At 41.9% G+C, this 15914-nt stretch overlaps 2 protein-coding genes across 2 annotated transcripts; one reads left to right on the top strand and one right to left on the bottom strand.

Moving 5' to 3' along the window:
- LOC110436286 (sugar transport protein 5-like) lies at nt 277–4597 on the top strand. The gene is made up of 4 exons (XM_021462935.1): nt 277–361; nt 2929–3264; nt 3379–4013; nt 4148–4597. The coding sequence occupies exons 1-4, from the start codon at nt 298–300 to the stop codon at nt 4595–4597; spliced, it is 1485 nt and encodes a 494-aa protein (XP_021318610.1). The 5' UTR covers nt 277–297.
- Nucleotides 7883–9476, bottom strand: LOC8056956 (UNC93-like protein 1). The gene has a single exon (XM_002445969.2). The coding sequence runs from the start codon at nt 9468–9470 to the stop codon at nt 8031–8033; it is 1440 nt and encodes a 479-aa protein (XP_002446014.1). The 5' UTR covers nt 9471–9476; the 3' UTR covers nt 7883–8030.

Here is a 15914-nt window from a genome sequence, read left to right as displayed (position 1 = left end):
AAAGTCAACCACTGCCGGAGACATGTCAAAAACGGACAGCCAGCAGCCAAAGGATGCCGAACACAATACAATATATATACAAGTGTGTGATGCCCCTTCATGTGCATAAATTCATGTGCATGCCTTGGAACCAAACGCCCAACCTAAGCTGCAAAAAACTTGCAAGCTCTGCCCCTGCGCCAGCAAGCACACAGTGTCCCCGGCCGTCCTCGAGTAGTCAGCAGTTGGATGGCAAGAGGAGCGTTGGAGGCGGCAGATGGTCACATCAGCTACGGCGGTAGCTTGACGGCCGCTGTCATGGCCATCTGCCTCATGGCTGCTTCCTGTGGCCTCGTCTTCGGCTACCATGTTGGTGTCGCAGGTAAATGATAGCTGCTTCATCACCCAGCTCTGCCCTAATGCTCCCTACATGCATATGTATTCTCAAATGGATGTAGATCAATCATCTCTGAACATGCATGCTTGAATATTGGCTGCTATATACTCCGTTCCCAGTTATATATAGTTCGTTCTGGATCGGAGCTAAACATCACTTAATCCAACTCAAGTAATCCTTTTCGCTAGCACAAGTGAAGAGCTTATGACTTGGCTTTATAAAAGGTATTTATGGGGACCTGTGCTTATTATATGGAAATTTTCTGCTATATATATACACAGCTAGTACATCAGATGTGTATATTTTTTTTCGTGGTTGGGAATTAATTTTGGAAAAAGTATAGTTAACCTAATTATTTGCATTCACCTGCTTCACTCCATTCCCTCTCCTATAAAACCAAATGTTTTTTTCCAACCAATAAAATATTTTACTTCTTTAATTATTGGGAATCTAAATAACCCTCTAAAGTGGTTTTGAAGGCATGTCACTGTCATTAGCATACTCTATATGTGTATAATGACATGACTATGAGTTAGCAAACAATAAAAAAAGTCTACATAATCCCTTACAAATATAGAGGGTTGACCAAATATTTAAACCACTCAACTATAAATTAGAGCTATAATTGTAGCCCATAAAAGATCCAATATATAATACCTCTCAAATGACGCGAGGAAAGTTTTGTTGTAAGGCTGTTTTGCCAATGCACGCTAGCTTGATTACTCATGCTTTACGCCTTTACCAATTTGCAAGTAGTTATTATGTTCTTTATTTTACATTTCATCCTCACAATACCCCTCCCCTCTCTTGTCTGTCTCCTTTTTATTAGAATTCTGGAGGGGCTTTCGTCCGTACAGTGAAATTTATTAATTTAGTTTTAAAACACTAACTGTGTCACCTCCAAGCGAGCAGCCCACAACCTCTGCAATCATAAAATACAATTTAAAGGAACCTAAAAAATGCAAATTTATATACCTGCTCTTCCATTATAAAATAAAATTTAATTAACCATCTAAATTTGCATTAAAATTATGCACCTCTATTACTGTAAAATCAAACTAAAATATCTCGCAAAACTACGTCCAAAAACCAACATAAGGTAGTATGAAAAAGAAATAAATAACCATATATACACTTCTACAACTCTTAAATTCCAAGTAAACATAAATACAATATGCCACTATGTAATATGATTGCATACATTAGGACAAATATTTATTTTCTCGGTTTATGGATCATGAAAAAAGTATCCCATAAACAAACCACGTATGCCACTGAAATTATGTTAATACTCCATGACAAAATTTTGTAAGTTGTTGCTTTATATAAGTTTATAAACCTTAAATAAACATTGTGACATATTAATATTGGTTGGTTAATTTTAACCACCATTTTTCGTAAATCAAACATATAGTTATTTGATACATGAAATTTATCATCCTGATTGCTGAAAGCACAAATGGTTATTTGTGACATTATATATGGTAACTAAGTGGGTAGTCTATGACCTAGAATCTATAGTTTGATAAAATACATAAAAACAAAATAAAATACACAAAAGGGAAATATTGAATAAAAAGATACAAAAACCACTAGTGTATTAACCAGTGCATGGATGAAAAATTGCAGCAACCAATAGAATATCAAAAGATTAGAGCACTTGATGTCATGGAAAGAGGTGCAACAAGAGCTGATACATACTAATTTATCCGTGAAACTTTAACTTATGTAACATATATAAGATTATTCTGGTCCGTGCTGGAGAGCACGAATTGGTGGGCCAATATTTGTAACTATAAGTGAGGATTACATATAATATATGTAGGCAACAACTAGACAACTCATAAGAAAATATCTAACAATATATAGGCAAAGCATTGTGGGCTCAACGATTGATGGATGTTGTGCACAATTTGCATGCTCTCATATTTAATCCTTGTGTCCTACGGAAGTCTAAAGCTTATTTTTTGGTGGGACGCAGCGCAAGTGAGCAGCTTTTGACTTGCTTTTGTTATGAAGTGCACAATATTATTTATGGGGGTATATGATTTTTTTCTGCTGAGACGTCGCTATAGCTAGTACATCAGACCAGAGGTGTATATATATCTTGTCATGTTCATGATGAGCTGTACTATACCAGTTTTTTTTTTACCAAAATGAGCTGTATACCAGTTGCTATAAATTTTACATAATACTCCCTCCGTACATGTAAAGAAAGTCATTTAGGACAACGACACGGTCTCCAAAACCTAACTTTGACTTCTTACTTTGATAAAAATATTTATTTAAAAGTAGTATATGTATATTTTTGTGAAAGTATTTTTCAAGTCAAATCTATTCATATGGTTTTCACATTTGCAAACTCAACAACTTACAAGTTATTCATAATTTATATTCACAATGTTTGACTCAAACCTTATTCAAAATGACTTTATTTACAGGTATGTAGGGAGTATATACCAATGACGATAGGCGTGTGATGCATGCACTAATAAGACACTAAATTATGATTTTCTAAACTACTAATAGTCTCAAGGATGCATGTTTTTCAGGTGGTGTCACACAAATGGAGTCATTCTTGAATAAGTTCTTCCCGGAAGTGGTGAGCGGGATGAAGAGTGCAAAGCGTGATGCCTATTGCATGTACGACAACCAGCTTCTTACAGCATTCACGTCATCGATGTACATTGGTAGCTCCCTGTCATCATTAGTGGCAAGCCGTGTGACAATGGCAAGCCGTGTGACAAGAAGGGTTGGACGCCAATCTGTCATGCTCATCGGTGGCGTCTTATTCCTCTTCGGCTCTATCATCAACGCTGGGGCTGTTACTGTCAGCATGCTCATCATGGGCCAGATGCTACTAGGCTTCGGTGTTGGCTTCACTACGCAGTTCTGTTATTTGCTGGGTTACTGGTTACATGGCGCTTGTATACTTTGATTGTTGTTGTTGTTGTTTGAGAAATTAAGTGCAATTGAATTCTTAAGCACAAATTCAACCTTATAGGCTGCTCCACTCTATCTCGCCGAAACATCACCGCCAAGGTGGCGTGGAGCATTCACAATAGCCTACCACATATTCGTTTGTATCGGCTCAGTGATCGCGAACATGGTGAACTATCTAACAAACTCCATGCCCTACTGGGGCTGGCGGATCTCACTCGGTGTCGCTGCCATACCAGCCATCATCATCATCGTGGGTGCCCTTTTGGTAACAGACAGCCCAAGCAGCCTAGTGCTACGTGGTGAGCCGGATAAGGCTCGTGTGTCACTGCAGCACATCCGTGGGTCAGATGCTAACATCGAAGCCGAGTTCAAGGACATTGTTTGTGCAGTCGAAGAGGCATGCCAGAACGAGCAAGGTGCGTTCAAGAGGCTATGCAATAAGAGGTACCGACCATACGCGGTGATGATGGTGGCCATACCTGTGTTCTTCCAGCTCACGGGCATGATCGTCGTCTTCGTCTTGGCACCGGTGCTGTTCCGGACCGTAGGCTTCAGCAGCCAGAAGGCGATTCTTGGTTCTGCCATAGTTAACCTTGTGACCTTGTGCGCGGTCATCACATCCACCTTCGTCGTGGACAGATATGGCCGGAGGTCCTTGTTCCTCATAGGTGGCATCAGCATGATAATTTTTCAGGTAATGTGTATGTACAAATACATTTCTTTCATTCTCAAACAAAATGTTATTATTCGTATATTTGTGGCCTTCTTCATATGTTAGGATTTGTGACTTGCTTCATGTTTGTATGCTCTACATATCTACTATGTAAGGTGGCCGTGTCATGGATACTTGCGGAGCACCTTGGGAAGCACAATGCAGTGACGATGGCGAGGAGCTATGCGATGGCCGTGCTGGTGCTCATGTGCCTGTACACCTTCAGCTTGGGTCTGTCGTGGGATTCACTCAAGTGGGTGATTCTGAGCGAGATCCACCCCGTTGAAACTAGGTCCGTGGGGCAGGCCATCTCCATGACCATCGCGTTCGTCCTCTACTTTATACAGGCACAGGTGTTCACGACCCTGCTCTGCAATCTGAAATTCGGGATATTCCTCTTCTTTGCCGGCTGGGTGCTGGCCATGACGGCTTTCATCGTGGTGCTCCTGCCGGAGACGAAAGGAGTGCCACTAGAGGCTATGCGGGCAGTATGGGCACGCCATTGGTACTGGAAGAGGTTCTTCCTGCAGGATATCAACAAACACGACCTTAGTTCAACTGGTTAACTGATCCATATATATATATATATATATATATATATATATATATATATATATATATATATATTTCTATATATGTAAAAAATGACAGTATGAGAAATCAGCCTGTATACTCATGTTGTGGTTAACTAGTCCATCAACTTGTGGTCCCGCACAGGTTAGAATCCCGCACTTGGGATTCTATTAATTGTTCTCCTGTATTATAGATACACTATAGTCCCTATTTAATTGTCATAACTTATCTTTAACTTAGTGTTTTTTATCTACATCCATAGTTTTTTTCCCTTTTTCATGTCACCTCTGTGTAACTTTATTATGCATTTATTTTAAATCATAACAACTTAGAATCAACTATGACTCTTTGTTGCAGCCCATATCTTATATGACATAATGAATCTATTTTTTTAAAAAAAATTAACCTTATTAATTCCTACAATATTTTTATTCTCAAATAAAGTTAAAAATCTTGAGCTTATAATATCTATTATGAACACTCCTTCTGTAATGCTATAAATAAGAAATTTTAGGTCATAGATTACACTCTTACTCCCTCCGTCTCAAAAAGACCATTGTTTTTTACTTTTAGACATCTTGTTTGACCATCCGTCTTATTACAACTTTTTGTATAATATCATCTATTTTGATATGACTTATTTGATCATTAGAGCTACTTTATCTATTTTAGAATTTGCACAAAAAATTTGAATAAGACGAGCAGTCAAACATGATTGGTTAATGTCAAAAACATCGGTCTTTTTGAGACAGAGGAGTAAGTACTATGATGCCATAAATAATCATTTATAACTTGCATCACATCGCATAAGATCAATGCTAGAGCTTTAGTTGAGATATGAGATGGGGTAGGGGTGCTAATATCAAGAAGATATTAATCTCTAAGCTTTACAATGACTTTTAGTCTGAAGAAATCTTGAAGTTTTAACTTTCATATCTATTTGTTATAATTTTTTATCGAAATGTTAAGTTGCAAATCTATTTAGTCATCTCAACTTGCACCAAAACACTCAAGATGCTATTTTGTTATATCAAATATTTATATGTGTAGTACTAGTGTTTTACAAAATATATAGCGCTTCAAATTAAATGTCTAATATTGGTATGAAACACTTTTGTCAAATATATAAAGTTATTTAATATAACAACTTTAAAATATATTATCATTGAGTCTTAATATAACTTCAAGTGAAATTGTTGGTGCCATTGTTATATAGTTTATTAAGGAATATTTCCACTTGATAAGCTATTAAAATAAATATGTATCCTAATACATACATGATTACTTGGTTTAAGTGGTGGTACATATCATATGTCTACTTTTAAATTTTAGTTGTGGTAGAGTGTGTAATTTAGAAATATATGTGCCACATTATTATAGATACTAAATTAGTTTTTGTCATAGTTTAATGCATTAACATGTAGAATTGAGAAATGTTTTTTTCTCTACTTCATATAAATCTAAGACGGATAATTTAGTTAAAAGGTAGATTATTTTGCATCACAATACCTTTCATAATAGCAAAGGTAGGTAGTTTATAAAAAAAACATTACGGTCTTACTTTTAATTATATTACATAATGTTAGAGTTGGGTAATTTAGATTTAAAATTAGGAGTTATTCTGAAGTGTCTTTCATAATGACATAGGTGTGGTACTTTTGATGCTAATTTGGTGGATTATTTTAATGTTTCAATCATAATGACAAAAGTGGGTAATTTAAATACAATTTTAGGGTGTTATTTTGAATTATGTTTTGTAATGGCATGGTGGGTAATTTATATACAAGATTAAGGGGTTACTTTATTATAAATTTTATAATAGCATAGGTGAGTAATTTTTTACAAATCAAAATCGATCCATTATGGTTACTATTTATGATGGTGATTAGAATTTATCAAATAGAAGGATTTGTCTTTTTCCTTACGCTTCCGGAGAGAATTAACGTGGAGCTTCCGTTGGAGTCTCTAATTAGTAATAGTAAGATTATTAAGATTCATATTTGTAAAAAATGACTAATATGCAACCAGCCAGTTTCATGTTGTGGTTAAATGATCTGATATCAACTGGTACTTCTAAAACAACTACTCCCTTCATTGTGAACTATAAGTCATTTCAACTCTCTTGTAGAGTTAAAACATCTCAAGTTTGATCAAAATTATAAAAATAACTACAAAGATTTATAACATCAAACAAATATATTATGAAAATATAATTAATAAATAAAGTAATAATATTTATTTGGCATATAAATCATATAATTTTATTATACTAATTTAGTCAAACTTGAGCTCATCATTATGTAACAGCAAACCTGTATTTTGGGCTGCCAATCCCAGCACTCTACCCTTACATGGGCTGATAGGCCGTCTTTGTGGCCCATCATTATGTGCCTATGCCATGTGGCACTACGGAATAGCATTTGGTTTCCTTTTATTTAATTGCTTTTGTTTCCTTGTTCGTTAGTTACTGAATTCGGTTGGTAAATCACAAAGCTGTGAAATTAATTAGTAAATATGCATTCAAAACAAAAAAATGCAATGCCAAATTCAGAGGAACTTGATGCAAATCAGGAGCGGGCCAAGTGGGTACATCAGATAAACCCGGGACTACATTAGAAATTTGGTCCAAAATTTTTTTAGTACTCTTGCCAGCCTATGAAAATTTGGTCCACTCCTTGTCTCTCCGGTCTGCGCCCTGCGCCCTCTTGACCACGAGTACACGTCTCCCTTCCCTCCCGATGCATGGGAGAAAAATTGGGTGAGCGATGGGTGCAGCGACGCCTCAGTGCGCTCCCCGGTCGGATCAACACCACATGGGCCACACGAATGCAATCACACGGCAAGGGTGAAGATTGCCTCGACGGGCTCTAAATCTACAGACGACGACTCGACTCCGCTGCTTCGTTCCCATCCCAATCCAACTCCCACTCCAATGCCGCCATCCCTGGTAACTGCTGCATTTGTCCACGCCATCCGCTTCTTCCTAGAGCGCCCACCCTATCCGACTCTGCCTGGAGCGCCCTCGCCATCTGCCTATGACCTTACTGGCACCGCTTGCGTCGCCGAGGCCTGTGTTATCTGTTGTTTGTCTTCTCGACGACCACCACCGACAAAATAGACTTCTAAATGGTGGGGAGGTGGAGGAAAATGTTATTCTAAATGCTAAATTGTAAATAGTCGAGCACTTGTCGTTTAGCCGGCAAAACGGGTGTTTAAATGGGCAAAAGGGCTACTTAGACAGTCAAAATGACCGATTAAATGGAAACAGGTACCACCATGTAGGATCACATATTACAGACGCGTTTTTGTCTAGGCGCGTCTGTGACCACGTATTACAGACGCGTTTTGTTCTCGCGTCACTTGTAGGGAGTGTCTGCTATTTGCTTTTTTTTTTTTTACATAGTGCTGGTTGGTGCTGACAGCCTATTAATTACTATCATTCTCCTTGCCGTCCTCCACTGAAGAAACCGAGTAGTCCTCGTCCTTCACGGCCACGAACACCAGCAGTGCAAGCAAGGGGTAGCTAACGGTAATGAGCGCCCAGTTCACAATCAGCTGGGATCTTAGCGGCGTGTGGCGCCTGTTCACTTGCCATGCCACTGCCGCTCCCGCGCTCTGCACTCCCTTGAAGAACCCAACGTACCTGCTGAGAATTTGGGAGTCATTAATGGCGAGGGCGCCGATGATCCAGTAGATGACGGTCTGGAACATGGCATCCAGCAGTCCGTAGCAGAAGTAGAGCATGAACGGCCCGGCGTAGCGGTGGTGGCCGTCCTTGAAATCGATGGGGTCGACCAACTCCACTCCTCTGTACTTGAGCTGGTTCGCCAGACCGCCTCCCCAGATGGCCGTTCCGACGACGGCGACGGCGACGACTCCGAACAGCCCTCTCTTCCTCCGGCTGGCGAATCCGAAGTCGAGGAAGTAGCCGATGCCGGCGGAGCCGATCATCTGCGCACCCCAGAAGACGACGTTGTTGAGCCCCTTGGTGCGGAGCGTGAAGACGCCGCCGTTGAACTGGTCGGTGTAGAAGAAGAGCGTTCCGGTAGAAGAGCTAGCCCAGGCGGGCAGGAGCACGAGCAGCATCTTCCAGTTGGTGAAGAGCTTGAGGATCTCGGCGCCCTCGGCGGCGGCCGGGGACGAGAAGGGGACGACGACGACCCTACTAGTGGTAGTAGTGGCCTTGGTGCCGTCGTCGCGGACGATCTTGGCCGGCGGCAGCACGAGCACGGTGAGCCCGGCGCCGACGAGCATGAAGGCTATGAAGGCGATGTACGTGCTGTTGTTGACGACACTGGCAGGCTGCTTGTTGCTGCGGTGGTAGTTGAAGGAGAAAGGGAGGAGACCGCCGAGGACGCTGCCGAGGTTGAAGATGCACCAGAAGAGGGAGATGTAGGTGCCCCGGCGGTTAGGCGGCGGGTACGAGGTCATCACGGCGCCCTGCGCCGCCCAGAGGAAACCCGCGCCGGCGCCGAGCAGCGCGCCCGCCGTGACGGGGAACGCCTGCGACTCCGGGTGGTGCTTGTAGTAGAGGAAGGAGCCGGCGTAGAGTGGGTAGGTGAGCGCGCCCAGCATCAGCGTCGCGCGCGGGCCAAGGAGGTTCTGCGCGCCGCCGCCGAGGATGGCGAAGACGGCGAAGCAGGCGTAGAGCGCCGTGTTGGCCTTGTCGGCCGTGGAGGCGTCGACTTGGTCGCCGCCGCCCAGGCCGGACAGCGCGTTGAACATGCCGGGGCAGCAGAAGCAGATGAGCCCCAGCAGGGACACCTGCGCCAGCGGCGAGTTGTACCGTAGGATACTGCGCTTCGCGGGCACCTCCAACTCCAATGCCGCCGGCGCCGCCGTGCCCTCCACGTCCGTCACGGCCATCTTAGCCGCGCGCCGGCCGGTCAGGGGAGTCAGGGTGGCCGTCGCCTGATGGAATCAGTGACGGAGACCAAGGTGCAGACGGAGAGTGGCATATATGTATATAGGAGAAGATAGGGGAGGTGGATCAATGAATCCTCTCGTGATTTGTTTAGTTTTCTCGTAGCCATTTGGATTTTGGGTACGGAGACGAACAATCCAAAATATGACGAATAAGGTTCGGTTTAGCACACCTCATCTTCACTACTTGCTCCATCACAAATAAGTCGAAAATTAAAACATGTCAAGTTTGATCAAATTTGTATGGTAGGATAATAATATTTATGATATTAACTAAGTATCGTTAGATTATTGATTAATTATATTTTCATAGTATATCTATTTGATACCACAAAACTTTGTAATTTTTTTTATAATTTTGGTTAAAATTGAGGTATTTTGATTTTGTAAGATTCTTGAAATAACTTATAATTTGGGATGGAGGAAGTAGTACTAGAGTTGTTTTACTTATATTTAGCTTGCTGAGCAGCTTTTTTTTAAGCAGGGCTGTTTTTTACCTGCAAAACAGCTTTACTTGGTGCGTCAAATGAATAAAATGACTATACTACCCTCTTCTTCTCTTTTCCTCTAATATTTTTTTTCTCGTCTCATTCTGTGGTTGTGCGCATCTTCTTCCCATGGCCACCAAACAGCATCTCGGCGCCCTGCGCCAAGCCCACGACAACGGGCTGCGCGCTAGCCCATGCATGGTCAAACCAGGTGGCCACGCCTACGTGCCTACCTAGGCAACAGCGAGCCCATGCGGCCTCCCACCCAGGTGGCCTCGCCCTATGCAACCACGCCCCGATGACCCATGCCCCCAGTGGCCATGCCCCCAAACACTCTGGTTTCGTGAGCGGGCGTTCTTTGCGCGCCAAATCCACCGCCACTAACGGTGCCCAAGCCGTCATCGTGATATATATTCAGTGTGTCCCGAAAGTTGTGTGAAACCTCTGCCTAATCCCTCCCGAGCGCCCACGTTAGGCGACTCGGGAGGCGCCACCGCTGCCGCCGAACTTCGCTCCCTCCCAGGCCTCCTCCGGCCGTCGTCGCTGCCCTTCCCGTGGTGGCGGGCTCCCAACAAGGTGCCTCGTCTGCAACTCCTCTCCTCTCCCACCACCTAATCGTGTCGGACCCCTCTCCACCTCAACTCCGGTGGCGACCACAGCGGTGGACAGTGGCGTTTGGCCAGATCCGAGCCTCTACGGGCCGAATCTGCCATCCACCTAACCCTTCCTCGCCCCTTCCTCATGCGGCAGGCCGGGGCTAGCCAGACGGTGTTCGGACGGTGGCCATGGTGGGCAAGCGCCATTGTGGCCCTCCGGCGACCGAGATGGGTGTTGGCTGGCCAGATCTAGTCCCTTGGGCCCTAAAGTTGGCGCACAGCCAGCCCACCGCCCCTCTCTGCGGTGGCAGCTGGCATGGTCCTGTGCTCCGACAGGAGGGGCGCCTACTTCCTGTCTGGTGGCTTCCGGCTGCCAGGCTCCGTGGTAGACGCCCCCCTCTCCAGTGTTGGAGACCAGGGCGGGGCAGCCGAACGGCGTGGCCATATGTTGGGGTGGCCTAGGCGAGCATGTGGTCGCGCCCCCATGGCCTGGTGCCCGAGTATGGTGGTCAGCGCCTCCCTGGCCTAGTAGTGTGTCTTGGTCGACGGGGTTTGTCCTGTTGGCCAGGAGCCCGCTTGGTGACGACGGCGTAGCTAGGCTCCCTCCCTAGGAGGTCTACAGTCTAGAGTGCTAGGACGGTGTGGCGGTGCTTGGCAGGTTGCACAAGGTCAGGGCAAAAGCTCAGCCTGGCTCTGCCAGGTGAACGGCTGTGATGCCTTTGGCGCCACTTAGAGGTGTCATTTTCTAGACCTCGTGCCCTTCGCTAGCTTCACCAAATTCTAGGTGAAAGTCTCATCTTAGAAGCCTCTAAGGCCAGCGACATTGGCATCTTGAGCGTCAACTCCTTTCTGAAGGCGTCGCTGAAGAATCCTCCATAGCTCGTCGCTCACTCCCTATATGGTCGCTACGGTCACTGCTCTGCTCCTAATTATGCTTCATGTTTCTCCTCACTTGGTTGGTCCAGTTGGTGTTGTTGTAGTCGTAGTCGTTGCTTGGTGCTTGGGCGAATGCTTTGCCGCTAGTGTTTCTTGTGTAGATGCTTTGTTGTCGGTGTTAGTGTTGCTTGTCTTGCTTGGGCGGATGTGGAGTTGTCGTCGCCGCATGCCTTGGTCTTCATGTTTGTGCTCCTCGTCCGTGGTCATGGCCCTCAGTGACTCGGAGGAGTACTCAGAGGGTGACTTGGGAGTGCTCTTTGTCTGTGGTCTGAGGGCATTGTGTCCTTAGTGACTCAGAGGAGTACACTCTGAGGATGACTCCGAGATGCTGCACATGGATCGGCCCTCATCCATGGATGCTTTGCCGCATCGATGGTCCTCGTGTTTGGGCGGATGCTTTGCCGCTGGTGCCATGAGAAGATGTGAAGATGTAGATGCAAACTGTGTAATCTGGTAGTGAAAAGGGTTTTTGAACCGGCAGTGATGTGAACATGTAGATACTATGTATAAACACATCATACACAACAATCGAACAAGGCAACACACCTAATTGGATGTTGGGTGGCGTAAATCAGTATGTCTCTGCGTTTATCATCGGTTGTGTATATGTCGGAGCACACCAATCATCGACCCGGATAACCTGTGATGAGTTGCTGATCATCAAACACCAACAAAAACTTATACGTATGGAGAGTAAGTATACGGAAAAATAATAGAAACAAAAAATGAATTGAAGAAAAAATATAAAATAAAAGGATGAAAAAAAATATCTTTTATCCTCGGTAACACTAACTGGGAGCAAATTAAAGGTGCCCGCCTCTAGACGCAGGGGGGCGGGGGCCGTTAGTCCTAGATTTGCAGACCCATTTAGGAAACTGGGACTGAAGAGATTTTCCAACCAGAGATTTGTAGCCCTTTAACGGCCGTTGGTTACTTTCATTGTTTGCGTGGCAGCGCCCGGCCTTTTCTACCTTTCCTCACCACAAAGCGTCAATCACTTTCGGATTCAGTCCTAATTCAGCTGACAGACACACATGTATCATATGCACGCCGGCTGCAGCAAGACAAAATTTGGATACAAAATTACAAATTGCTTTCAAACTCTGTCCCATATATTCTATAAAATAACATTCCCTGCCGCCTGGGAACCTAGCAACCCCTTAAAATTTATTTAGCATGCTGCCTGCAAAGCTTTCTGATTTCTCTGAAGTAATCAAAGTAGACAGGCCATCCACGGCGCCCAGTAGACTCAGAATCAATCAGTGACGGGTTCAGCATGACATGAATCAGGCACAAGACTGGCATTCAGTTTCCTGAATTCATGCCTCCACAAAAATCAGGGAAATTTGTCACAGGCCAACAGCAGAATTTTGTCAACTATAACTTCGGGTTCAGCATTTTCAGAAATAACCATGCATACATGGTTCACATTCATTTTTGGGCATATACATACAATGACAAGATGTTAATGTACTGAGGGACACATACATCGATTCACAACTCCGTGGATCCTGATCGAAATGTGTAGGGGTTTTTTCTTGTGAAAATGAAAAGTCGTGGAAGAGACAAATCTCAGGTTCCCTGGAAGACGCTAGCCTCTGCAGGTAGTGCAGATATCTGTTGTTAATGGTCATGGTCTAACATGAGCGGAAGATCCAAACTAACACCAATTAAAATTCTCTTTGGCCTGCATGTCCAGAATTCATGCGTAAGCTATAATAGACTCAGTGAAATATATTACAGCCTTTCATTCATAGCATTAACAAAGTCAGGGCCTGCATACAATATCATCTAGTCAACAAAATGGGTACATTTAAGCATAAGTTTAATGAGTCCACAAAAGACAAAATACATCACATTCCGTAATCTGCAACCAGACATATATCAAACAAAAATGAAGCTCCTCCAGGAGAATGAACCACTAACGACCGTTCACTAACTCTAGCAGATATAACTCCGGGGGGAAGAAATACAGAATAAAAATTTCTAAAATATATCATTGATCTAAGAAATTTGACATGCCAAGCACTAAGATTTACCTTAAGAAAACAGCCTGCGGACTGCTTCAAATATTTCATCTGCAGTGCCCGTGGCATTTATCTGCAAGCAATTGAACAATTTTAATATTAGAAATCCTAGATCCTTGAGTTGACATACAGTGTGGAAAACATTCTACTAAATATATCCCATTTGTAGCAATTAACCATTTAATGCGTGTAAGCCATGTTCCCGGATGATCATAATATAGCTGCCCATCTAATATCAAACCAATCAGTAGATTTTAATTATCTCCCAAAAGAATAGGATGTACAGCAATAATAAGCTAAACAAGGAAACTGCATCAGATCTGTTTATATTTGAGTTTTGATTTATACTTTGCTAATCAAATTCTTCTTCTTGAACTTGAATGCACAAATTGAGACTAGACAAAAAGCTTTATCATTCAACTTTTCCACAAAAGTAAGCAACACAATGTACCGAAAAGATACAAAGTTTGTCCTGCTCAGATAGTTGTGAGCAAAACAGAACTTACCTTGTGCACTTTTCCCCTTGAAGAGTACTACTCAACGACAGGAATATTCAAACTTTCCAACACTTTTAGAAGCTTCTTGATTGTCTCAATGTTATCATCAACTCTCCCCTAAAAGGCACATGAGAAAATGATAAAATAACAGGAAAAAAAGAGAAAGGGATCAAGATAAGAGTAAACTTCTGTAGATTCTGATAGGTATTATTGGATTTGTAATCTTCGTGTTGTACTTTTGAGAGCTCCCAATGCACAATCCTACCTGTACTTTAGCAATCATTAATATGTAATTTAGTTTATGCGCCTTCGATTACTGAATAAAGAATTTGGTTTTTCTTTTCTTACATTATATGAATAAAAGTCTATTCCAAAGCCCAAACAACGGAATGGGATTCCACGGATAATAAAGAAATAAAAATTTAGAAAAGTATAATACTATCATGGATCAAAGTGGCAGGATTTAAATTCCACAGATTCAATTGACAAAAAAAAATTATTTAAACTGTTCTTAACTTTGTAAAAAAAATCCCAACAAAAACAGTGATTTAAGAAAAAATGAATCCAATAAGGCTGTTTTCTCTCTAGTACGGTTCATATCCACAAATACTTTGATATCCTCAGTTTGGGCTGCATCACACTTCGGCCCAGTGTGCCATTTCAACAGATTAGGCCCACGTATATGCCAGATTTTTTTACTTTTTGTATTTTTATTAAATCAGTTTTACAAAAATAAGTGTTCGAATAAAAAATAAAAATTTACAAAAGTATACTGCTATCACGGATCAAAGTGGCAGGATTTAAGTTCCACAGATTCGATTGGCAAAATTTCCTTTGCAGCCAATTGTTGGTGGAATTTTCTTTTGCTATGCAGCCTTTCTTTAAAATTCTCATACCTTTTATGTCGATAGATAGATATGAGATTTATATGAAAAATTGTAGACCTCAATAAAGAACAGCTCTATAATTCATGAAATTTTTGTTTGAAACTGTTTCTAACTTTGTAAAAGAAAATCCCAACAAAACAGTACGGTCCACAAATACTTTTATATCCCCAGTTTGGGCTGCATCATACCTAGGCCCAGTGTGCCATTTCAGCAGATCAGGCCCAGGTATATGCCAGATTATCTTTACCTTTTTTGTATTTTTATTAAATATGTTTTGCAAAAATAAGTGTTCCAATATAGAAATAAAAGTTTACAAAAGTATACTACTATCATAGATCAAAGTGGCAGGATTTAAATTCCATGGATTCGATTGCCCAAATTTCCTTTACATCTAATTGTTGGTGGAATTTTCTTTTACTATGCAACCCTTCTTTAAGAGTCTCGTACCTTTTATGTCGATAGATATGAAATTTATTGAAAAAATGTAGACCTCAATAAAGTACAGCTCTGCGTAATTCATGAAATTTTAATTTGAAACTTTTTCTTGATGCCAAAAAGAATCATACATTGTTAATATCCATATTTGTTGATCTAAATCTGTATTAATCATTTTGATAAAAAAAAAAGTTGTCTTCAAAAATCCACAAAGTTGTTCATCAACTGCCGTTTTCCTATTAAGTCCATCTCCATGCTTTATCAAATGAAACAAATTATACTTCAGGAGTTGTCCTACGTAAAGAGAGTGAATAACCTACAACTCTCTTGTGTAGTATACTCACTCCATTTGACTTTTTTTACCCCAAGTTTGATCCTCATCTTATTAAAAAAGATTGTACAAACATAGTCAAATTTAAGTTATTCTTGAAAAAAATTATTAATAAACCAAGCTACGACAAAAGAAATGATATTTTGCATAAATTTTTTAATAAGAGAAATGCCTATGTGATTTCTGGCCG

The sequence above is a fragment of the Sorghum bicolor genome, chromosome 6 (genome assembly GCF_000003195.3).
Source record: "Sorghum bicolor cultivar BTx623 chromosome 6, Sorghum_bicolor_NCBIv3, whole genome shotgun sequence".
Classification (NCBI taxonomy): Eukaryota; Viridiplantae; Streptophyta; class Magnoliopsida; order Poales; family Poaceae; genus Sorghum; species Sorghum bicolor.
The sequence above is the reverse complement of the archived record's forward strand: the minus strand, read 5'-3'. Positions and strand labels throughout refer to the sequence as shown.

Bases quoted from the DNA above. Each gene is read 5' to 3' on its own strand.
- LOC110436286 (XM_021462935.1), top strand. From the start codon at position 298: ATGGCCATCTGCCTCATGGCTGCTTCCTGTGGCCTCGTCTTCGGCTAC. The intron at 3,265-3,378 runs AGTTCTGTTATT...ATTCAACCTTAT, and splicing joins CGGTGTTGGCTTCACTACGC to AGGCTGCTCCACTCTATCTC. The intron at 4,014-4,147 runs GTAATGTGTATG...CTACTATGTAAG, and splicing joins TCAGCATGATAATTTTTCAG to GTGGCCGTGTCATGGATACT.
- LOC8056956 (XM_002445969.2), bottom strand. From the start codon at position 9,470: ATGGCCGTGACGGACGTGGAGGGCACGGCGGCGCCGGCGGCATTGGAG.